The sequence below is a fragment of the Sphaeramia orbicularis genome, chromosome 22 (assembly GCF_902148855.1).
Source record: "Sphaeramia orbicularis chromosome 22, fSphaOr1.1, whole genome shotgun sequence".
In the NCBI taxonomy this organism is placed as follows: domain Eukaryota; kingdom Metazoa; phylum Chordata; class Actinopteri; order Kurtiformes; family Apogonidae; genus Sphaeramia; species Sphaeramia orbicularis.
Window position 1 is genome coordinate 15778244 of NC_043978.1, and position 26260 is coordinate 15804503.

The following is a 26260-nucleotide window of genomic DNA, read 5'->3' on the forward strand; positions in this document are numbered from 1 at the left end:
TTTCGAAGGGTAAGGCAAGGCAAGGCAAGGCAGGTTTATTTCTATAACACATTTCATGTACAAGACAATTCAAAGTGCTTTATATAAAACATAAAAGCATTACAGCAAGGGGGCAGGGGAAGCGATAAAAAGTATAGGCAAAAAGAAAAAACATAAAACCGATAAACAGATAAAAACTTTAAGCTTAAAAGAAACTGCAGATCTGAACTTCTGAATAAAAAACTATTCAAATGCAGCTGAGAACAGGTAGTGTCAAGTGCAAGGGCCAAGGGGGAGGGGTAAGGGGGAGGGGCTAAGGGGTGAATTGGGGTTGGGCCATAGAATAGAATATAAACACTAAACACTAAACCGGTGTTTTTCAACCTTGGGATCGCCTGGAATTCAAATGGGGTCATCTGAAATTTGTAGTAATTGATGAAAAAAAAAAAAAAAAAAAAAATTACTAATAAAACATAATTTTTTAATGATTCGATATATATTTCATTATAATTAAAACACCACACACTTTTCCTAAAAAAATCAAGTTCAAATAAAATGCAGGTTATAATACCTGAGAGAGCATATGTTTATTGACCCGATCATATATACTAGTTATTCTGTTTTGCACTATTTATTCTGTTGTTTACATTCTGTTTATTTATTTATTCTTTATTGCACTCATTTATTTTTAGCTTGTTTTGAAAGTTATATAGACTATATTTTAATTCTGTGGAATCCGGAAGCCAAGCAACGACATTTCGTTGCCAAAATCTCACTGCTGTGTTTTTTTTTTGTGCAATAACAATAAAGGAAGTCTAAGTCATGTGACCGCGTGCTCATAGTTTGAGTTCTTGTTTGTTCAGTATTAATTGTTATCCTTGTAAATCCAACCTGAACTGACTGTACATATCCTGACCAAGGAAAATAAAATTCTCACTTGCTTTTCTGCCTCCATCCATAATAATAGACATTACATAGACGAAATGTCATCTAAAATGCACATTTATTTGCAACATAGTACAGTGAACTATTACATGATCAAAAACAAATTAATTTTAGCAAAAAAAAAAAAGAAAGTCTCTGTTTTGAATGTCTGGGGTCGCCAGAAATTTGTGATGTTAAAATGGAGTTAGGAGTAAAAAAAGGTTGGGAACCACTGCACTAAACAATATAATTATATACATAGAATATAACACTAAACATCAGGGGGTTGAGGAGACGATAAATAGACCAGTACTGTAATCCACTGAGTGAGAGTAATGCTTGTTATAAAACAGTCTTTTCCTTGAATACCCCCATCAGAGTTTTGACGTGGAAGTGGCATAAAACTTGACAGAGTCGGCCACCCCCCTGTTTCTCTGAGCGGGAAAATCCCTGTACCAAAGTCTTCCGATCTCCTGTTTATGTCTACGGTTCACTCCCACAGACGTAAACATTAATTTCCATTTGTGGACCCGAAATCATAGGTTATGATATACTTCAGATTTAAAGCCCGTCTTACACTGTTTAATGCATAAATTGGCTGTAGTTTCTGCAGGTCTGGCGCTCTTTGTTGGCGTTCAAATCCCTGTCACATTAGTCGTCCATTTCCTTCAGCACGGGTCCTTTTGGCTGAGTAGCAAAGCCTCTTGGTTGAGAATCTCCTCAGCCCATTAGAGCAGGAGAAATCCGCCCAGTTACATAACAGTACGCAGCCATTGTCGAAGCCCTCGTCTCTGCCACGAGCTGTACTGAACGCTCAATTCACAAAGGAAATTATTTGAAGTCTTGCGTTTCTTCTGGAGGAAAGCAGGATGTTTCAGCTTGTTGGGTTTTTTTTGTTTTGTTTGGTTTTTTTTACAATTTTTATTTCTCATTTTTATCAGTACATTACAATCTCCTCCAATTGAGGAGCAGGAAAAGAACAGAAGAACAGAAAAACAAACAAATGAAAAGAACAGCCTGTGTTGGTGTCAGAATATTTAAGGTCCCTTAATAGATACATTTATCCTTGAATGTCAGCCATTTTCCCCAGTTTTTCATAAAGAGATTGTCTTTTAACTTCAGTTTATATGTCAGATGTTCCATGACAAGTATCTCATCTATGATTGAAAGCCATTGTTTATAAGACAGAGCATCAGTCTTAAACCAGTTCTTTGTTCTGGCCTTCTTCCCGGCCACCAGGAGGATCTTGACAGGATATCTGTCTTCTTTATGCACCGTTTCTTCCAAATGTCCAAGCTAAAGAACAAGACAAGAATTTGGGATTGCATATCCCAACACATCACCGAGACCTGAGTGAACCTTCCCCCAGAAGGGTTGGACATTTGAGCATTTCCAAAACGTGTGTGTGATCTGAATCCATGTTATTGCAAAGTCTCCAATGTGGCTGTTGAGGATTCATTTCAGCTAAAATGTGCTTAGAGGTCTTATTTCTGTCTTTGTGCATAAGAAATCAATATAAGTGAATCCCCAAAGGAACTTTGTGTTGGTAAATACAAGTTCTGCAAATTGACAGGATTTCAGTTCTGTTCAACATGTTGATGCTCATATAAACTATGTTTTCAGCTCAAAAATGTCCAATTTCATCACAATTAATGCTTTATTTTCATGTCACAAATGGACAAGTTATATTTGAACTGAATTTACCTGAAAAACAAATATTCTATTCTTTTAGATTCCCCAGTTTTTCTTACCAGATTCTATCCTACATATCACATGTTTTATTTTTACAGGTTCAATATGGAGTATGGTGCTGATCCATCCTGCTTATGTTACGCCAATACATACATTAAGAATGTCACACGTCACTTTTTAAATCAACAGTTTTCTAATAATAAGCATTTTTATAAAGAAATAACAATTCTATATTGTTATTTCCTCTTTAGTATGATGATAAACTATACAATAAATAATTCTGATCCTAGTTTTTGCACAGGGATCATTAGTGTAAACGGTGACATGGCTGCCGAGCATCAGTATGATGGGATCTGTAACAACCATGTCACATCCGTCCACTGACACATTTAGTGTTTTTGTGTCAGCTGTTATTGTTTTAGATCCACAATACTAACATTTATGAAGAAGAGGAGAATTAGCAATAGTAAGTCTATAAGTTTATTCCTAATAAAGTACTGGTACTGACCAGAGCATCATGGGTAATGTCACGTCCGTCCACCAGCAAAAGTTTTCACATACACGTGCTATTCAAAATCCGATATTTCTGAAAATAGAGCTTCCACTGTCAAATAATATCAGTAGTCTGTGCACAAATGGATTAGCATTATTTCAACACAGTTCTATGCATTTCTTACAACTTTTTTTTTTTTTTTTTTGACAAAAATGGCCACTCATTTGACCCCCTAAGGAAATTTTAGCTGATTTGTTTACTTTTAATTTTGGGTGTGATGAAATAACAAATTTGATTTTTCCAATTAACCCTTTCATGCACGAATTATTAGAACCTTAATCAAAATTTTTTCCTGAATGTTTTTATTCCTCTTTAGGCATGAAAAAAACAATGCGATTGGAAAATTTTCTTCTGAAAAATAAATAAAAATAAATAAATAAAATAAAAATATTTTTTTTTTAATTTTTTAAAAAATTCATAAAAAAAAAATAATGAAATAAAAAAATTTTATGAACCTATTTTTCATGAAGTTACAAAAATGTCCACTCAGCTGGACACCACACGGTTAATTTTTGACGCACAGAAACATGTATTTACTGATAAATTGTGTGAAAACTACGGGGAGGGCTTATGATTCTGGGGGTTTATGCTCAGGAGAGATCTACATAATGTTACCAATTCATGTCAGAAAAGATATGTAGTGTCTTAAAACTTTAATAAAGATATGTGCAAAAAAACCAACAAAAAAAAAAACCAATGAAAAGAACAACAAAACCCGTGAATATACAAGAGAACAGCTGTAGAATAGCTGTCCACTGTAGTGACCACTATGCATGAAAGGGTTAAATTCTCTCCATTTAGATGACTGTGATGTTGATTGGTGTTTCCCACATATCGTACCATATCCCTCTATCATTTTATTTTTTTAAAGTTTCAGTTTACCCAAAGATGCAAACGCAGGAAACCACTTACACAGGTGTTTCCCCGCTGCGTATGCTTCTATACGTGGAGGTTAATGGTAGTGTAAAGTAAAACCTGCCCGTCATAGAGTCTGCGTTCAGTGTTTACCGTCTGACCGGTCTGGCGTCCGCAGTTGTTGACGGGTAGTCAGAGGCGGGTGTTGTGCAACGCTCCCTTTGCACAGCCACTTCTGACAGATCCACGAGGTGATAATTGACTTCTGTCATTGATCACTCACACAGCTTCTCAAATGGCTGTCTGAGGCTCTCAACCTGCCGGTACTTGACTGTTTTTCTTTAGCAGAATGCACCGCAGAGAGGCTAAAGGCAGAGGCTTTTACTTTGTGGCTGCCATCTTAACAAAAAAGGCTTCCTGTGCTAGTCTGAGCTGTGAAGAAAAGTTTGGAAAATCAATCTGTACTTTCTTTGCTTTCTCTGCTTTTTTTTTTTTTAACAATCCAAAAGAAAGCTTTGAAAAATGAGCATTGATTATAAATTCAGTCTCAGGATCTGTACCTGAGACTAAGTACATCTACTCCAGAGCTGCGCAATATATCGTTTGAGCATCGTCATCGCAATGTACGTGTGCGCAATTGTCACATCGTAGGCCCTGTAATGTAGGAGGCAAAAGAACTCAACGTGTTCTCATCTAATTTCATCCTGGGTACCTGACACACACCACACGCAGCGATCCACCAATCACATTACCCCTCTGTCTCATACTAAATTAAAAAATGATTGGGTTTCCTGGTGTGTCCACACATACCGCGACATGTTTCTTCTTTGCTTGTTGTAACGTCCGTCAACATCCGTTTTTTTAATTCACCTGACTCTGGCTGCGAAAAAATGTCTTTCCATTGCAGTTTTGCGTGATATACCATTTGTGCTACGCCTGAAAAACCACCTCTTGCCAATGCAAAAACTTTTAATCGAAAAATGAGACTTTTGGCAAAATTGTCGTTTTTCCATTAGTTAAATTTTTATGCGCAAGTTATATTTGCACAATTTGAGGGTCAATGGAAAAGCGACTAATGATAAGTGAGAGATTTGAAACTTTAATTGTTTGATATTGTCCGAGCCAAACCTATCCTCAGGTCAGTTGTGTTGACTTCTGTTACATCCCTATATATGAAAATAAACTGAAAAATACTCGAATTTGACATTAAATGGTCAAACAAAAGTACTCTGAAATCATCACCTTAATATCCTACAAATCACAAAAAAACTTTTGATGCTTGGGAGAGATGTTATTTGAGATGTTATGTAGTTGTTTTGTGGATAAAAGGTAAATGTGAACAAGTGCAAATGTAAAATAGATGTACTGAATAGCTGCAACGTTCAGTGAATTAATTTTAGAAATGTCATATTAGATGGAAAAACAGCAACAAAACACAGCCAACGTATGAAGAGCTGCGGAGATAAAGGCTTTGACAAACTGTGGGAGAGTTTGGAATAATTTGTAAAGCTACAGCAGCTTGGACTTTTTGTCAAAACACCTCTTAGTTTCTGCTCCTTAATCAGCAGCTCAGGTAGTTTGTTTTTATATGGATACTACACCAGCAAACTTTTAAACCATAATGATGATGATGAAGAACCAGCTCTTTATATTTGCATAAAAGTAGTGGATGTTAATTTGCATAAATTTGCATTTCCTTTTGTTTTCGGAAAATCCAACGATAATTTGCAACACAGACCTGTCTACTGATGAACAACACTAACATGCATGTGTTCCTTAAAGATAATAATATAACCATCGGCATAATGAGCACTACTACTGTTGAAACTTAATGTGCATTTTCCTATTAATACCTCTGTACTTTTACTAAATAGCATTTGAATCCAGGTCTTATACTTGTACTGGAGCTTGTATATTTGTATTTCTATTTATATAGAACCCACTTAGGACCAAAACCACCTATGAATAAACCCTATATATCCACAGACTGTATCAGTCACTGAATAAAGTATAAAGCTCAGCGTTTACACACATCTGTACTATGGTATCGTCAAGTTTTCTTCAACCTAAAACTCATAGACGCTTATTTTTTAACAATTTACTTGATTATCTGATGAATTATTTTCTGGTTAAATCCACTGTAGACTCCATTCTTTTAATTTATACTTCTCTCCAGCAGAAACAACACAATGCATCTATTTTTATCACTTCTTTTCTTTGACTCTAAAAGTTGTCTCTTAATGGTTCTCATCGTATGTGGACACTTTCTGATGCTTTGGTTAAAGACCCCCGAGGTGTTAGTTTTCCTCACCATGCTTAGACCAACAGAGTAGAGCCCGAATCGGCTGGCCGATTAATCGGGCCGATTATAGCGTATCACCAATTAATCAACATCGGCCAATATGTAGCCGATATATGAACTTTTTTTTTGCTGCGCGGAGATTCTGTTGCTCACTGCTCTTGTGTGTGTGTGTGTGCTGCCCGGAGAATAAGAGGAACTTTAAAGTGAGTTAGTTTCACTTTCACTCCTGCTCGGATAATGACGCTATCACCCCCCCACACACACACAATCACATAAATCGCAGACCGCTACTGCGCACCCTGACGAGGATGGACCGCTAAACCCCCCCCCCCCCGCTCCAAAAATCACGCCCCCCCCCGTATTCACCCCCCCACACACACCCATGTCTGTGCACTTCCTGTCTACCTCACAGTTTCATTCTGCAGACACACCTGGGTGTTAATAGTGTAGGGGAGACTGGGGACAGTTGTAACATGGGTCAGTTGTAACTCTTGCAGTTGCTCCAATCAGGAACAACTTAGGACTCATCTAATTCACTCTGCACATGCTCAGTTTAGTCCTTAGTCCACATAAGAAGTTGTAGTGCATGAGGCAGACACATCCAAATTTGTGAGTGAAAACATAATTGTGTGGTCAGTCATATTTTTTGCTCTAATTGTTTTTGTGATCGCATAGTTTGCATTTGAAAGTTGTATAAATTATATTTGTGAGATAAACAAAGATTTATGCAACTGTTTATCCACCTGTCCTTAACTATCTAATATAAGATTATTATATCCTGTGTAGATCAGTATTCTTATTTCATATATCGGCTAATATATCAGTTATCGGCCAATATCGGATATCAGCCGATATATTGGATATTGACTTTTTTTAGCCCCCGATACTGGTATCGGCATCGGCCCCAAAAATCCCATATTGGTCGGGCTCTACAACAGAGTGAATGAAAGAATTAGATAAGGTCCACATAACCTGTGAGCTCCCAAAAAAAATATTTATTTACCACAGTTACTAAATTAAAGATTTTTTGGGAACTCAAAGGTTGTGCAGACTTTATCTAATCCTTTCATCCACTGATTTTTTTTTTTTTTTTCTTGGGATCCTACACACCTTTCGTCATCACCTCTTTTCATAGACCAGCAGAGTGACTCACTACTCCCTCTAGTGGTCGCATAAATCCCCCGACCCATCACTAGAAATAAATTCAGTTCATATCCCTATAATCCAATACATTAGCATCTTTGGCAGAATTTCGCAGCTCTTTATTCTAAACGCTAATGATAATTTTAGGTCATTTTCAATATCTCAATATATAAATACGATATATAACCCCTTTAACCCTTAGGGGTCTGAGCCTATTTTGGCCGTTTTTAAGTAGTTTTGATTTTGTCTTTATATACTTTATAAAGAAATGTTTATTATACCCATGTTTGGTATCTTATTTTTCAGCACAACTTCATCTATATCGTCTGTCTATTATTTTTTCACTTTAACCTACTATATCAACATTAAAGGCCAAAAAATACACAAAAAATATAAACTCCGATATAAAAATGTCTATAATTTATTGCATAAATAACACAAAGATGCTTAACGAACCTTTTCAAAGACTTTAAAAGTGAATATTGGTTCCACATTTTAGGTATATAACATTAAAACTATACTCAAATATTTGACATAAAACCATATCTTTACATAGGTATTTTCTCTGGTCCCCCCCCCCCCCCCCCCCCCCCCCCCCCGGGTCCCCCTGGTTTCTGCATCTGGTTCAGGTGGGGGTCATTCTCACCCTTACCTGTAATGCTAATGCAGTCTGTGGATTACACAGTAAAATCACCAGTGTTTATATAACACTTAAAGAGTTACTTTTAACACTACCTCACTGAACATATGGTCCCTATCTACAAAGTGTAAAATTTACACTGAACATAGAGTTACATTTCCAGAGTCAACTTTACTCTAGTAAGAGTTAATATTTTACACTACACTAATTAGTGTCAATCAAGTTTTACACTATGTGAGAAGTAACACCCATAATATTATTCACATTCAACACTGAAGAGTTAAGTGTTAAGAAATAACTTTTCCAGTGTTAAACCTACTTAACACTACATGTTGATAAATAAATGACTCCAAAGAGTGTTGATTTTTACCTGCCTCCTACCAGTGTTACATGTGATGTACTATAGTCCCAGTGTCTGCAGGGGCCAAAAAAAGATAACATTATTTCTGTACCCAATTAATTCCAAGTAAAAATGAAATACTGCAATTAAAAGTAAACATAAAATGACATGTACGATGAAAGCCGCCGACCCGATATCACGTTATCCATTTGAAATTCGGTATTTGAAAACACGTACCCAACAGTGAACACAATGACGTCACTTTATTCTTGCACACAGGTTCTGCTTGGATGAAATAACAAAAGCAAGAGTTTATTTACACAAACTTACAAACGCAGTTTTTCGATGCGAGGAAGATGGCGATGCCAGAGTCCGACTTCTCACTCAGTTTGAGCACGGAGGTTGGTGGGCGGGGCTTTTCAGAGTCATTATTTTTGAACACTGAACGCTATCTTGCTCTTACGGGTGTTGAATTAACTTTGAGAGTCAATTTACTTTAAGACTGAATATATGACACTGACAGTGTAAAACCTCTGTTAACTCCAATTATTTTCACCAACACTGGAAGTTATCTTGTTAAATTTTACTCTGTCCATTGTTGGAATAACTCCGAAAGAATTAAAATACTTTGACACTGCATTTTTTACACTGGCAAATTTACTGTGCAGTGTCTGCAGATTCAGCCAGTTTTTTTTTGTTTTGTTTTTTTTTTCCCCCATTTAGAAAAAGAACAAAAAATGATGAAGATTTGGTGAGAAATATAAGGCCCCCCCCACCTCATTTTCATACTTTTACTCACGTTTGTTTTCTCCGGTTTCAAACCGTCATATCTCTGGTTGTATTTGCTCTATCAAATTCAAACTGTAAGTGGGAGAGCGTTTCAAGTCTGCTCTTTCGAATACAGTTGTCCTCTGTGTTCTATGTGACCAACTTCTGACGCTGTTGAAAATGTCATGTGATTCAGTCAGGGGCCCGTGACTGTAGACCCCTAAGGGTTAAAGGCCTGAGTCTTTTTTTCACTGTTGTATAAAAGCAGGCAGTGGGTAATTTTGCCTCCTTAACGAATTCATTAGTAAAGTCAAATCTTTTTAAAAAAAAGTTTCCTTGTAATTGTTCATTGAAAATAACCATAGTTTCCGTCTTCCCGCTGGGGAGCTGTGGGGAAATGTACTGTACTGTGTTAGCAGGAATTGAACAATAGTTGAAGAGAGTGAGGTAGCAATGAATTATGCAGAGAATGATGTAACAATTGTGTAATTATGCAACAAAGATTTACAGTTTAAAGCATGCAAATGAGCCGAAGAACACTGACGTGGATATTTAATGATTGATGTAACTTAGAGAGCGTGGTATATAAATGTATATAAATCATAAGAGCGGGGGTGCAGATTAATTCAGACGTTCCTCTTCATATGTATTCACTTGGCAAAAGTCTATTTCAAGCAGGACTGCCGATTTCAGTTACCTATTAATTTTGATTTGATACGATGAATTATTTAGTATGAATAGGCACCATTTCAACAGTGGATTTCTTTTTTTTTTTTTTTTTTTTTCTCCTCAGAGTGTTGTTTTTTGGTTTTATTTTAATAGGGGGGAGAAAAATAAATAAAAACCTGTCGCTCAGAGTGAATTTCTCCACTTTTTGCCAGATTTCCAAAGTAAAATCATCAACGTTCTCATGAGTAACAGTGTCATGTCAGAACTGAGAGAGGGAGGAAAAAACTATCTTAGGGAGAATAACAAAGGCTCCTCCTTTGGGGAATACATTCATATTGCACGTAAGTATGTTATCAATGGGACTTATCTCTTCAGGTATTAATTTCTGCCATATCTATGTGGGCTCTCCCTCGGTGAGGTGATACAGCTGGTGAGCGGACCAGCTCATTTGGAGTGTAATACTGTACAGCTGTGAGATAAAGAGAACAGGGCGAGATTATAACAGGCACAGAAAGAACAGAGAATTACAGAAATGAAAAAGATGAAAGCCCACAGAGATAATTAGTCCTGCTTCAACTTGTGCAGAGGAGAGTCGATTTTTTGGAGGCCAACTCGCGCTGTTTTTCGGTTTTTCGCTTCCGTCTTGGGATTTGGTGATGGGAGCGAGTACACACATTGTGCAGAGGAACAACTCATGATGCAACGCATTGATAACACAATTACTCAGACACTTCAAACAATAAACCTGCTTCTTATGATTAACCCATACAGACCCAGTGCTACTTTTGTGGCACTTCCCCAAATGGATTTTTCTATAGATTTAACCTTTCTCAAGTGATTTATCCCCATTTATTATAATATTATCCAATTGTTTTCAGTGGAAATCATGCATTTTCCTGTATTTAATTCACTGATCATGTAGATGTTCATAAAACTTCAGATTAAAGTTGAGGATTATTATATCAGAAACAGAGAAAAGTGAAGAAAAAGTGACTTTTTCAGCAAAAAATATCAATAACTGAATGTAAAACAGGTGTCTCCATCCACTGTCATTGATCCAACTCCAGGGTTTAATTAATATTGTAGAAGATGATGGTGTTTCCACGGTAACTATGGAACCTCTGAACGTCCAAATGGGTCATATGTGATGACCATGAAAAGATGACAAACTGCAGTTTTTCTGAATTATTTAAACTTACTAATAGGATGAATGGTTCAGAAGTTATTTAACATTTTACATCAGTAGTTTTAGTCATTGGTGTGTGTTTGAGTTTTTATGGGTTGAGTCGTTATGGTGTCAGTTCCTAAGTTATTTTTTCTCAATATTTAACCTTTTTTAAGTCATTTATCCCCATTTATTATGATATTATCCTCTATTTTTTTTCTTGTTTTCAGTGAAAATCATGCATTTTCCTGTATTTAATTCACCAATCATGTAGATGCTCATAAAACTTCAGATTAAAGTTGAGGATTATTATATCAAAAACAGAGAAAAGTGAAGGAAAAGTGACTTTTTCAGCAAAAGAGATCAATAACTGAATGTAAAACAGATGTCTCCATCCACTGTCATTGATCCAACTCCATGGGTTTTACTGGTGAACCAATGTTGTAGAAGATGACGGTGTTTCTACATTCACTATGGAACCTCTGAACGTCCAAATGGGTCATATCTGATGACCATGAAAAGATGACAAACTGCAGTTTTTCTGAATTATTTAAACTTATTGATAGGATTAATGGTTCAGAAGTTATTTAACATTTTACATCAGTAGAAGCTTTTAGTCATTGGTGCGTGTTTGAGTTTTAATGGGTTGAGTCGTTATGGTGTCAGTTCCTAAGTTATTTTTTCTCAATATTTAACCTTTTTTAAGTCATTTATCCCCATTTATTATAATATTATCTTCTATGTTTTTTATTGTTTTCAGTGAAAATCATGCATTTTCCTGTATTTAATTCACTGATCATGGAGATGTTCATAAAACTTCAGATTAAAGTTGAGGATTATTTCATCAGAAACAGAGAAAAGTGAAGGAAAAGTGACTTTTTCAGCAAAAGAGATCAATAACTGAATGTAAAACAGATGTCTCCATCCACTGTCATTGATCCAACTCCATGGGTTTTACTGGTGAACCAATGTTGTAGAAGATGACAGTGTTTCCATGGTAACTACGGAGCCTCTGAACGTCCAAATGGGGCATATCTGATGACCATGAAAAGATGACAAATTGCAGTTTTTCTGAAATTATTTAAACTTATTGATAGGATTAATGGTTCAGAAGTTATTTAACATTTTACATCAGTAGTTTTAGTCATTGGTGCGTGTTTGAGTTTTTATGGGTTGAGTCGTTATGGTGTCAGTTCCTAAGTTATTTTTTCTCAATATTTAACCTTTTTTAAGTCATTTATCCCCATTTATTATAATATTATCTTCTATGTTTTTTATTGTTTTCAGTGAAAATCATGCATTTTCCTGTATTTAATTCACCAATCATGAAGATGCTCATAAAACTTCAGATTAAAGTTGAGGATTATTATATCAAAAACAGAGAAAAGTGAAGGAAAAGTGACTTTTTCAGCAAAAGAGATCAATAACTGAATGTAAAACAGATGTCTCCATCCACTGTCATTGATCCAACTCCATGGGTTTTACTGGTGAACCAATGTTGTAGAAGATGACAGTGTTTCCATGGTAACTACGGAGCCTCTGAATGTCCAAATGGGGCATATCTGATGACCATGAAAAGATGACAAATTGCAGTTTTTCTGAAATTATTTAAACTTATTGATAGGATTAATGGTTCAGAAGTTATTTAACATTTTACATCAGTAGTTTTAGTCATTGGTGCGTGTTTGAGTTTTTATGGGTTGAGTCGTTATGGTGTCAGTTCCTAAGTTATTTTTTCTCAATATTTAACCTTTTTTAAGTCATTTATCCCCATTTATTATAATATTATCTTCTATGTTTTTTATTGTTTTCAGTGAAAATCATGCATTTTCCTGTATTTAATTCACCAATCATGTAGATGCTCATAAAACTTCAGATTAAAGTTGAGGATTATTTCATCAGAAACAGAGAAAAGTGAAGGAAAAGTGACTTTTTCAGCAAAAGAGATCAATAACTGAATGTAAAACAGATGTCTCCATCCACTGTCATTGATCCAACTCCATGGGTTTTACTGGTGAACCAATGTTGTAGAAGATGACGGTGTTTCTACATTCACTATGGAACCTCTGAACGTCCAAATGGGTCATATCTGATGACCATGAAAAGATGACAAACTGCAGTTTTTCTGAATTATTTAAACTTATTATTAGGATTAATGGTTCAGAAGCTATTTAACATTTTACATCAGTAGAAGCTTTTAGTCATTGGTGCGTGTTTGAGTTTTTATGGGTTGAGTCGTTATGGTGTCAGTTCCTAAGTTATTTTTTCTCAATATTTAACCTTTTTTAAGTCATTTATCCCCATTTATTATAATATTATCCTCTATATTTTTCTTGTTTTCAGTGAAAATCATGCATTTTCCTGTATTTAATTCACTGATCATGGAGATGCTCATAAAACTTCAGATTAAAGTTGAGGATTATTATATCAAAAACAGAGAAAAGTGAAGAAAAAGTGACTTTTTCAGCAAAAGAGATCAATAACTGAATGCAAAACAGATGTCTCCGTCCACTGTCACTGATCCAACTCCAGGGTTTAATTAATATTGTAGAAGATGACGGTGTTTCCACGGTAACTATGTAGCCTCTGAATATCCAAATGAGTCATATCTGATGACCATGACATTAATAAGTAAAAAATAAAAAATGATAAATCTAGAAGTGTTATCTAGATCTGTCAAAGAGACCTTGGTCCCATCATTTGGACTAGGACCCAATTCAACAGGTTTTAATGGACTTGATTTAACCCATAAAGACCCAGTGCTACTTTTTGACTCAGTTCCCAAATAATTTTTTCTCTCTGTTTAAACCTTAAAGTCATTTATCACCATTTATTATAATATTATCCTCTGTATTATGCATTTTTTGGTGAAAATCAGGTATTTTCCTGTATTTAATTAACGTATAATGTACTTTAATCATCATCATGAGATTAAAGTTGAAGGTTATTATGTCAAAAACAGAGAAAACTGAAGAAAAAGTCACTTTTTCGACAAAGATATCAATAACTGAATGGAAAACAAATGTCTCCATCCACTGTCATTGATCCAACTCCATGGGTTCAGTGTTGTAGAAGATGACAGTGTTTCCACGGTAACTATGTAGCCTCTGAACGTCCAAATGATATCTGATGGCCATGACATTAATAAGTAAAAAATAAAAAATGTTGAATCTAATAACCCATAAAAACCCAGTGCTACTTTTTGAGTCAGTTCCCAAATAATTTTTTCTCTCTGTTTAATCTTAAAGTCATTTATCACCATTTATTATAATATTATCCTCTGTATTATGCATTTTTTGGTGAAAATCGGGTATTTCCCTAGTTTTAATTAACGTATAATGTCCTTTAATCATCATGATGAGATTAAAGTTGAGGGTCATTTATGTCAAAAACAGAAAACTGAAGAAAAAGTCACTTTTTCAACAAAAATATGAATAACTGAACGTAAAACAAGTGTCTCCATCCACTGTCATTGATCCAACTCCAGGGTTTAATTAATATTGTAGAAGATGACAGTGTTTCCACGGTAACTATGGAACCTCTGAACATCCAAATGAGTCATATCTGATGACCATGAAAAGATGACAAATATCAGTTTTTCTGAATTATTTAAACTTATTATTAGGATCAATGGTTCAGAAGTTATTTAACATTTTACATCAGTAGAAGCTTTTAGTCAGTGGTGCGTGTTTGAGTCTTTATGAGTTAACCCCAGTGTTTTGTGTCAGTTCCTGAGTTAATTTTTCCCTATATTTAACATTTCTTAAGTAATTGATCCCAATATTATCCTCTGTATTTTGTCTTGTTTTCAGTGAAATTCATGCATTTTCCTGAATTTAATTTACTGATCATGCAGATATTCATAAAATGTCTCAATAAAGTTGAAGGTTATTATGTCAAAAATAGAGAAAACTGAAGAAAAAGTCACTTTTTCGACAAAGATATCAATAACTGAACGTAAAACAAGTGTCTCCATCCACTGTCATTGATCCAACTCCATGGGTTCAGTGTTGTCGAAGATGACGGTGTTTCCACGGTAACTATGTAGCCTCTGAACGTCCAAATGATATCTGATGGCCATGACATTAATAAGTAAAAAATAAAAAATGTTGAATCTAATAACCCATAAAAACCCAGTGCTGCTTTTTGAGTCAGTTCCCAAATAATTTTTTCTCTTTCTGTTTAAACCTTAAAGTCATTTATCACCATTTATTATAATATTATCCTCTGTATTATGCATTTTTTGGTGAAAAGCAGGTATTTTCCTATATTTAATTAATGTATAATGTACTTTAATCATCATCATGAGATTAAAGTTGAGGGTCATTTATGTCAAAAACAGAGAAAACTGAAGAAAAAGTCACTTTTTCAACAAAGATATCAATAACTGAACGTAAAACAAGTGTCTCCATCCACTGTCATTGATCCAACTCCATGGGTTCAGTGTTGTAGAAGATGACAGTGTTTCCACGGTAACTATGTAGCCTCTGAACCTCCAAATGATATCTGATGGCCATGGCATTAATAAGTAAAAAATAAAAAATGATGAATCTAATGACCCATAAAGACCCAGTGCTACTTTTTGAGTCAGTTCCCAAATAATTTTTTCTCTCTGTTTAAATAAATGTTTCTCTGTATTATGCATTTTTTGGTGAAAATCAGGTATTTTCCTATATTTAATTAACGTATAATGTACTTTAATCATCATGCTGAGATTAAAGTTGAGGGTCATTTATGTCAAAAATAGAGAAAACTGAAGAAAAAGTCACTTTTTCAACAAAGATATCAATAACTGAACGTAAAACAAGTGTCTCCATCCACTGTCATTGATCCAACTCCATGGGTTCAGTGTTGTAGAAGATGACAGTGTTTCCACGGTAACTATGTAGCCTCTGAACGTCCAAATAAGTCATCTCTGATGACCATGACATTAATAAGTAAAAAATTAAAAAAATGATAAATCTAGAAGTGTTATCTAGATCTGTCAAAGAGTCCTTGGTCCCATCATTTGGACCAGGATCTATTTCAACAGGTTTTCATGGATTTGATTTAACCCATAAAGACCCAGTGCTACGTTTTGAGTCAGTTCCCAAGTAATTTTTTCACTCTGTTTAAACCTTAAAGTCATTTATCACCATTTATTATAATATTATCCTCTGTATTATGCATTTTTTGGTGAAAATCAGGTATTTTCCTCTATTTAATTAACGTATAATGTACTTTAATCATCATCATGAGATTAAAGTTGAAGGTTATTATGTCAAAAATAGGGAAAACTGAAGAAAAAGTCACTTTTTCGACAAAGATATCAATAACTGAACGTAAAACAAATGTCTCCATTCACTGTCATTGATCCAACTCCATGGGTTCAGTGTTGTAGAAGATGACAGTGTTTCCATGGTAACTATGTAGCCTCTGAACCTCCAAATGATATCTGATGACCATGACATTAATAAGTAAAAAATAAAAAATGATAAATCTAGAAGTGTTATCTAGATCTGTCAAAGAGTCCTTGGTCCCATCATTTGGACCAGGATCTATTTCAACAGGTTTTAATAGAATTGATTTAACCCATAAAGACACAGTGCTACTTTTTGAATCAGTTCCCAAATAATTTTTTCTCTCTGTTTAAATAAATGTTTCTCTGTATTATGCATTTTTTGGTGAAAATCAGGTATTTTCCTATATTTAATTAATGTATAATGTACTTTAATCATCATCATGAGATTAAAGTTGAGGGTCATTTATGTCAAAAACAGAGAAAGCTGATGAAAAAGTGACTTTAAAACAAGTGTCTCCATCCATTGTCACTGATCCATCTCTATGGATTCAATGTTGTAGAAGAGGACGGTGTTTCCACGGTAACTACAGAGCCTCTGAAGGTCCAAATGGGTCATATCTGATGACCGTGAAAAGATGACAAACTGTATTTTACACCAATTATTTGCATGTATTGATAGGATTAACGGTTCAAAAGATATTGAACATATTAGATCAGTTTATGCTTTCGTTTGGGTCTTTATGGATTAAAAAATAACACTTTTATCGTCCCGACAATTTTTAAGCGTATAAATTACTTCAGGTTGTAGATGATGATTGTGAAAGCGATGACAAGGCTTACAGTGTTGATGAGCGGCCACCTCAGAATGACTAATTGTCAATATTTTCAGTAATGATGTATTGTATAATTGTATTTTCCTCTCTTCTGATGCTGTTAGCAGCTCCAGTGCTCGCTGCTCTGTGCAGTGCTGATTGTGTGCCCTATTTGTGATGACTGTACCATAATTTCTCCCTAAATTGCTGTCACCTTTGATCGATCTCGCCGGCTCTCCTCTTCACCTCGATTTGCATAATCCTCCTGTGTTTTTATTTATTTATTTCTATTCGTCAGCTCAAATCACACAGCAAAACTGTCGCATATTCATAATTTTACATGTGAAAAGAGACCGCGGGATGCTTTTATGTCTTGGAAAAACTGTTGTTAAAGCCACATTTAACAGCATATCTACAGTCTATGACAACATTCATGGTCATAGTGCTTTGAAATGCAAGTGATACTGTGATAGAACCTACTCAGTGAATATATGTATATATATTAAAAAAAAATAGAATAAATGAGCATCTGTTACACCAGGAGGATTATTATTACTTATCTGTAGTTTTGTATTTCTGCAGAACATTTATTCCTTTTTTGGTTTTTCTCAGAGCAGGTACGGTAAATATTCTGGAAATAATTATCGCCGTTCAACAGGAAAGGTGCTGTGTATTTTTTAAATCAACCAACTATGCCTCTGTGTTATAATAATATTTCTTTTCCAGGCCGGCGGCATGACTTTTCACAGTGAAAATCTCTCTGGAGCGTTCTGCAGGAATGATCAGAATACTAAATTAAACCCTTAATTCGAACTCTTTACCACATGAAAAATGTCAACCGTATACGACATTTTCCCATCTCCCCATTGACGTCGTCAGGTTTCTTAACACTAGCTCAACATGTAACTTACTATCAGTGATAAAATCCAATTTTTGTAATAGCCCGTAGACGGTAATCAAGATAAGATCTCTCTGCTCCCAACAAAGACGAGACATTGAGGGATTTTCTCTGGAAAATGATATTTAATATGCATGAGGTAAAGGAGGGCAGGAAATGAAGCTTCTGTTCGCCAGAGATATTTATGTGCGTGCCTGTTCACCAGAGTGTGTGTCTGTGTGTGTGTGGGTGCAGATGTGTGTGTGTTTAATTGTGTATATACGCTTAAAATCTAACAAAAGTGCCCGCCTGTTGATCACAAAGGTAACTGAACTGAACTGATCCGCTCTCTCCTCTTGGTTTTTCTTCCTTCCTTCCTTCTCCACATGCAGACAAGTCTCAAAGTTTCGTTTTCTTTGATGACGGTAAGCTGTGCTAATTGGATGAAAATGTCAGCATCAGCCTCCGTGAGGCTGCAATCAGTGATTTGCTTCTGTACCAATCACCATCAGTATGCCGTTTGTGTTCCTCGCCACGCTTAGGACTGGGTCGATCCATTGAGTCATCAAATGATTACAGACGCCAGCAATCCCTCCCGTGTCACAGATACCGATGCCTCTTCAGCTGCCCCTCAAATCAACGCCCTCTCCGTCCACCGGACTCATTGTCCAATAATGTTATCAGACCTTTTGATAAAGCCCCATGAATAAAAATGCGACTTCAGCGTAAGCCCCCAGAACGACTGAATCTGACTGTGATTACGAAAACAAAATCACTTAATAATGATTGTTTTGGTGATTTGGAGTTATGACCTTGAGAGACAAAATGGAGTGTTTCCATGTGGGTTATATAATTGGACTTAGTTTGTCATGTGCGGCGCTGCCTCTTTTAATAACACAGTTGACCCAGTCCTAGTGGTCCTCTCATCATCATGTGACTTCATAGCATCTGTGTCCCGCACTGTGATTGGCTAGGACGGGAACCTAATATACAGTAAGTGTTTCATCTGCCACTGCTGTATGGAGCCCTCCTGTGTTTTAATCACCTCCTTCAAAGTGTCCTCCACTACCCACACTTTGAAGGAAACCAATCATTCCCTCTGTGTGTATGTTTAAGAGTGTGTATGTGTGTGTGTGGACCAGTGTCTGAGACCACAGTTAATCTTTTAGGCAGCATAAGATCAGGAGATTTTATTGAGGTCACCTCTGAGCATAATGTAAGGATTCTCTCCGTCAGAGGGACTCGTGGCCTTTTTCCACTTCAGCTGCAGATACGTGGACGATATGTCTTCATCCTGATGAGAGATTCCAACGCAACTGAACACAACTGAACCAAACACAGTGATCCTAGAATAACGTACAGTAGATTACAACCAACAGCAACCTGTTTACGTGACCATAAAAATTCATAATCCAATAACTGTAATAATCAGATCTGATGTGTTTACATGCACTTAAATAATCGAAAACCCTGGTTTAGACACTGCAGTCCATTATCACACTGCAAAAAAGGGGTGTCTAAAAACAAGTAAAAACACTAAATGTGAGGAAAAAGGTACTCAAAACAAGAGAAATATCTGTCCATGCAGTAAGATAATTTCACTTGACAAAACTTCTTGAATTAAGATCGATTATTCTTGAAATAGTCGTGTCTACACATGTTTGAACACATGAAATAAAAAATTAATTCTTTAAACAAGATAAATGTTGTAACACTTCGACAATGCAAAAATCTAAATCTTCCCAAGTGTATTTTTTTCTCATTTCTAGTCCAAATATCTCATCACACTTACAATAAGACATAATCACCCAAAGAGGAACTTTTCAGTGAGATATAAGTACTGAGTTTTAGACAATAGATCTGAAAAAACTTATTTCAAGAAATTTTACCAAGGTAATTTTCACTTGTTCCATTGGCAGATTTTTTTTGCTTCAGTTAAGCAAAAAAAAAATCTTGAATTAAGCAAAAAAAAAACATCTTGAATAAAGCAAAAAAAAAAAAAAATCTTGAATTGAACCAAAAAAATCTTGAATTACGCAATTAACAATAGATCTTGAAAATCTTATTTCAAGAAATCTTATCAAGATCATTTTCACTTGTTCTATAGGCAGATTTTTTGCTAAATTCAAGGTTGTTTTTTTTTTGCTTAATTCAAGCAAAAAAATCTGCCAATAAAACAAGAGAAAATTATCTAGGTAAGATTTCTTGAAATAAGTTTTTCCAGATCTGTTGTCTAAAAATCAGTTCTTATATCTTACTGAAAAGTTCCTCTTTAGGTGATAGTGTATTATTTTAAGTGCGATGAGATATTTTGACTCGAAATGAGAAAAATACAATTGGTAAGATTTAGATTTTTTCCAGTGTAAATCTAAGTTTTGTTTTGTTTTGTTTTAATCTGGGTAAGAACCAAATAATTTGCAATGTAGATTTTTTTCGCAGTACTTGTGTACATATTCATTGTAGACTCAAACTTCCGTCTATTGTCTTCCACTCACATTTGACATATGTAACTTCTGTTTTCTACAATTTTAATTGTGTTTACACATGCGCAGACGTAAAAGAATGAAATAAATCAGATTAACCCGTATAGGGACTGCAGATGAAAAGTAGTTATTTTTACTAATTCCGGCATATTTACATGGGTGTATTTGTTGTACAGCAATGTTCATAAACATGCATGGTCCCTATTAAATAAACAAATTAAATTAAATAAAATAAATACATGCTGGAAGATATTGGAGTATTGGGGAGAAGTCCATTTGTGTTAATCAGATTACTGCTGTAATCTGATAAAACAGAACAGATTATACTGTTTACATGATCACTTTAATCATGTGATAACTCCAGAAATCGGATAATGATCGGAATATTAGTGTGCATGTAAATGAGCTCAGCATCATATCCAGATCACCTCACAATATTATCTTTAAATAACCACACCGGCCATTTTGAAATTAAGCAAATGGTTCCGAAATTTAACAAAACAGTGCATTTATTTAGAATTTAAGAACAAATACAATGTTCTTAAACTGGGGAGAAATCCAGGTGTTAATCCGATTTCTCATAATCAGATTACTGCTGTCATCTGATAAAACAGATTATACTGTTTACATGATCACTTTGATAAAGTCATAGCAAAAAGAAAAAAAAAAAAACAAAAAAAAAAGTCGTAGCTCCAGAAATCTGACAATTATCGGAATATTAGTGTGCATGTAAATGGGCTCGATGTCATATCCAGATCACCTCATAATATTATCTTTAAATAGCCACACTGGCCTTTTTGGACACTTTTTGGAATTAAACAATTATTCCAAAATTTAACAAATAGTGTATTTATTTAGAATTTAAGAACTAATACCAAGTTCTTAAACTGGGGAGAAATCCAGGTGTTAATCCGATTTCTCATAATCAGATCACTGCAGTTATCCAATAAAACAGATTATACTGTTTAAATGATGATGTTAATAATATGAGAACTCAAGAAATCTGACAATTATCGGAATATTAATGCGCATGTAAACGGGTTCAGCATCATATCCAGATCACCTCATAATATTATCTTTAAATAGCCACACTGGCCTTTTTGGACACTTTTTGGAATTAAGCAAATTATTCCAAAATTTAACAAATAGTGCATTTATTTGGAACTTAAGAAAAAAAATACAATATTCTTAAAGTGGGCAGAAATCCAGGTATTAATCCGATTTCTCATAATCAGATTACTGCAGTTATCCAATAAAACAGATTATACTGTTTAAATGATCATGTTAATAATGTGAGAACTCAAGAAATCTGACAATTATCGGAATATTAATGCGCATGTAAACGGGCTCGGCATCATATCCAGATCACCTCATAATATTACCATTAAATAGCCACACCAGCTATTTTGGACACTTTGGTAATTAAGCAAATGGTTCAGAAATTTAATAAAACAGTGCATTTATTTAGAATTTAAGAATAAATACAATGTTCTTAAACTGGGGAGAAATCCAGGTGTTAATCTGATTTCTCATAATCAGATTACTGCAGTTATCCAATAAAACAAATTATACTGTTTAAATGATCATGTTAATAATGTGAGAACTCAAGAAATCTGACAATTATCGGAATATTAATGCGCATGTAAACGGGCTCGGCATCATATCCAGATCACCTCATAATATTATCATTAAATAGCCACACCAGCTATTTTGGACACTTTGGTAATTAAGCAAATGGTTCAGAAATTTAACAAAATAGTGCATTTATTTAGAAGTTTAGAACAAATACAATGTGCATTTGCCTGTTATTGTAGATTCAGTTTTTGTATAATTACCAGAAACAAAACAATTCTGCTGCATCTTGAAAGTTTTTTTTTTTTTTTTTCATTTTTAGGTACTAACTCAAATAAAATCCCCACAACCCACCTGTGATTTGGGACCCAATCTTGGAGAATAGATAAGATGCCCTCAAGCATCTCATCAGAATCTAACTTTTTTTTGACTCACACAAATTGCTTCCCCCTGCTGTGAGGCGTCTAATTTGATGGAATAGTAACTAGTAGTCGATGGATTCTGGTTTTGTGCATTAGACCAGGTTTGTTTTTCTACCTCCATGGGTTTTTTTTTTCTAACTAGAGAATAATGATCAGATTTTTACACCATCATTAGGCACTAATATTTTACTGTCAAATGGATTTTCAAAGATTCTACCTCTGATTATGGCAGTTGCATGAGGAATTTTTATCCTTAAAATATTATTCTCATTATAGTTAATAGAATAGAATAGAATAGAATAGAATAGAATAGATGTTCTGTTCTATTTACCAGCAAAAACACTTAGTGCAGAAAGACTATATAAAAATATCACACAAAATACTGAAAATGTAAGCATGTGCACATAGCTCCAGGATAAAATATTTAGTTTAGTTTAGTTTAGTTTAGTTCTGACACAAACATAATACAAAACATAGGGGAAAAAAATAAAACAAAACAAAAATAAAAAAAAAATAGAATAATAGAAAAAGGAACAACTCTTTGCCTTAAAGGGAGTAGGAATTATATGAAATATACATATGCTACTAAAGCACTACAAAAACTAGAGATATACAAAAGCTGACTCTATACTACAGATGAGAAATATGTACAACAGATAAGGATAAATACAGGTAATACAGGATCTACAGTCGCGGAAAAAATTATTAGACCATCAAAAGTCATCAAAAACAACAGTTACGTAATCCAGTACTAACTCCTGTGTGTATCATGTGACTAAAACAGACAGAAAAGAAAACATAGAATGTCTAAAAGCACTGTTTTTGTCAGTACAATGTCATAGATATTGATGTAAGAACTGAAGTGATTTTGGTTATTATCAAGAAAACATGTTAAATGGATAGATATCAGCTCTGAAATTAAACTGCTATGAGTTATTTTTGTTGGTATCATTATATTTGTCCAAACAACCTGGCTTTTCTGCCTCCATCCACGATAATATACATTATATAGACTAAATGTCATCTAAAATTAACATTTATTTGCAACATAGTGTAGCAAACTATTACATAATGAAAAAAAAAAAGTCTCAGTTTTGAATGTCTGGGGTCACCAGAAATTTGTGATGTTTAAAATGGGGTCATGAGTCAAAAAAGGGTGGGAACCACTGCTTTAATGCTATTTAATGCCCTTTAAGGCCATAATTTTCACAAAATCTATTTAGTGATTTTGGTTATTATGAAGAAAACATGTTAAATGCATAGATATCAGCTCTGAAATTAAACTACTATGAGCTATTTCTGTTGTTATCATTATATTTGTCCAAACAAATGTACCTTTAGTTGTACCAGGCTTTAAAATGAACAAGAAATTAAAAAAAAAAAAAGGGGTGGTCTAATAATTTCTTCCTTGACTGTATTTAATGTTTTTTTTTTTTACCTCCTGGTTTTATTTATTACCTGTTGTTATTATGGTATTTGCTATATTTTATGCTGGTCTATGCTAATTTTGTTCTATTGTCATGTATGTGCAGGATTGAAAGACAATAAAGCCGCCTTTAAATTCTTTAATTTGAGTAATTTTAAAAAAGAAATGTGACTTTAATTTAATTTCATATAGGTTATAAACAACACAGCTGCTGATGTTAAAACCAGGAAGGAAAGCTAACAAACTGTCCACTAAGTGAATCTGTGTATAAATTGAATTAAAGTGATTTTCGTTTTTATCAAGAAAACATGTTAAACTAGAAGCACTCAGAGAGCGCAGACCTCCGCCAAGGCTGATCAGTGCCCCCCCCCCAGTGGGCCCCCCCACGCCAAGGAGGTTATATTTTTGCCAGGGTTTGTTTGTTTGTTTGTCTGTCTGTTTGTCTGTCCGTTAGTGTGCAACATAACTCAAAAAGTTATAGACAGATTTTGATGAAATTTTCAGGGTTTGTTGGAAATGGGCCCCCCCTTGGGCCCCCCCACCCCCGATCACCACCAAAATTTAATCATTTCTTCCTTATCCCATTTCCAACAAACCCTGAAAATTTCATCAAAATCTGTCCATAACTTTGAGTTATGTTGCACACTAACGGACAGACAGACAGACAAACAAACAAACAAACCCTGGCAAAAACATAACCTCGTTGGCGGAGGTAATGAATAGATATCAGCTCTGAAATTAAACTACTATGAGTTATTTTTATTTTTATCATTATATTTGTCCAAACAAATGTACCTTTAGTTGTACCAGGCATTAAAATGAACAAAAAATTGAAGAAAACAAGGGGTGGTCTAATAATTTTTTCCACAACTATATACAGGTGAGATTAGGAAAACAATTACGCTCCATATAAATGCAGGAAATATCCTCCAGGAGTATAACTGTTGTTCGTGCACCCCAGATGTTCAGCAGTTATAAGTAGTTTAGGATATTCATCAATTCAATTCTTAACAGACTGCATTCTTTGAGCAATTGACTGAAATTGCAAACTGTTTTCTCCCTCCAACCAAACTATGTGGATAATGCATTTAGAGAATTCTCCAAGAATCCTAGAAGATCAAAGAGGGCAATCCAGCCATCCGGTCTTTCCGTCTTGTTTTTTTTTTTCATCACTTTCCATTGAAGTTTGTCATATTTGATATGCTGCTTGTGAACATCTGTTTTTTTCCTCCTCTGTGTCGGGATACAGCGGTGTTTGCATACCAAAAGCTGATGAAACCCCGTAGAAATATCCACATAACTGACAAGTATCAAATGTGCTTGTTTTAATTAGTCTCCCACTTGATCACACCAGGCACATCGGCGACCTCAGCGCCTCACTTCCCCTCGTTTTTTTTTTTGTTTTTTTTTAGTTTTGTTCTCCTTAGCTGTATTCCCACATGATTACGACCATTTATAGCAGCTGATTACCTTGACAAAAAGTTAAGGTGGTGGAGGGACGCTACTGTCATGTTTTTTTGTTTTTTTGTTTTTTTAGCTGAAAGAGTAGAGTTTGTAGAGTAGGGCTGAAACTGGTTCACCAAAGGGTTCGATCTGACCCATGGGATCAATTTGTGAAATGCAAAAATTACATCAAGCATATTAATAATCAAGGATGTCAAACTCATTTTAGTTCAGGGGCCACATACAGAACAATGGGATCTCAAGGGGGTCGGGCCAGTAAAATACTATCATAATAACTTAGTCGTGGAAAAAAATGATTAGACCATCAAAAGTCATCAAAAAACAACGGTTATATAATCCAGTATTAACTCCTGTGTGTATCATGTGACTAAAACAGACAGAAAAGAAAACATGAAATGCCTAAAAGCACTGTTTTTGTCAGTACAATGCCATAGATATTGATGTAAGAACTGAAGTGATTTTGGTTTTTATCAAGAAAACATGGAAAATGGATAGATATCAGCTCTGAAATTAAACTACTATGAACTATTTTTGTTGTTATCATTATAGTTGTCCAAACAAATGCACCTTTAGTTGTACCAGGCATTAAAATAAATATTTTTTTTAGATTATTGACAAAATAATCTTAAATTTCAATGAAGCCATGCATAAGCAGAGGGTTAAATGTTTACTTTCAGAAATTTCCATTGGTTTAGCTCATTTGATTATAATGACATCTCCAAATTTTTTCTCTTTAATTTAGTGCAGGGGTGTCCAACTCATTTTAGTTCAGGGGTTGAGTTTAGGTCAAATTCAGCCCAATATGATCTCAACTGGGCCAGAGCAGTGAAATAATAGAGGAAAAAAGTTAAATTACATTAAGAAAATGTTTCCATCTTATAGAGTAAGTACAT

General features: G+C 34.7%; 1 protein-coding gene across 3 annotated transcripts in view; it reads left to right on the forward strand.

Moving 5' to 3' along the window:
- slc4a11 (solute carrier family 4 member 11) overlaps positions 1-26260 on the forward strand; it is a 403848-nt gene that overhangs the window by 190221 nt on the left and 187367 nt on the right. For 2 of the 3 annotated variants that reach the window (XM_030126744.1, XM_030126746.1), the window contains exon 6: positions 18393-18425. The exons of the other annotated variant lie outside the window; for it this stretch is intronic. In XM_030126744.1, coding sequence (XP_029982604.1) covers positions 18393-18425 — 33 coding nt within the window. The remainder of the gene's footprint in view (positions 1-18392; positions 18426-26260) is intronic. 3 annotated transcript variants of the gene reach the window in all.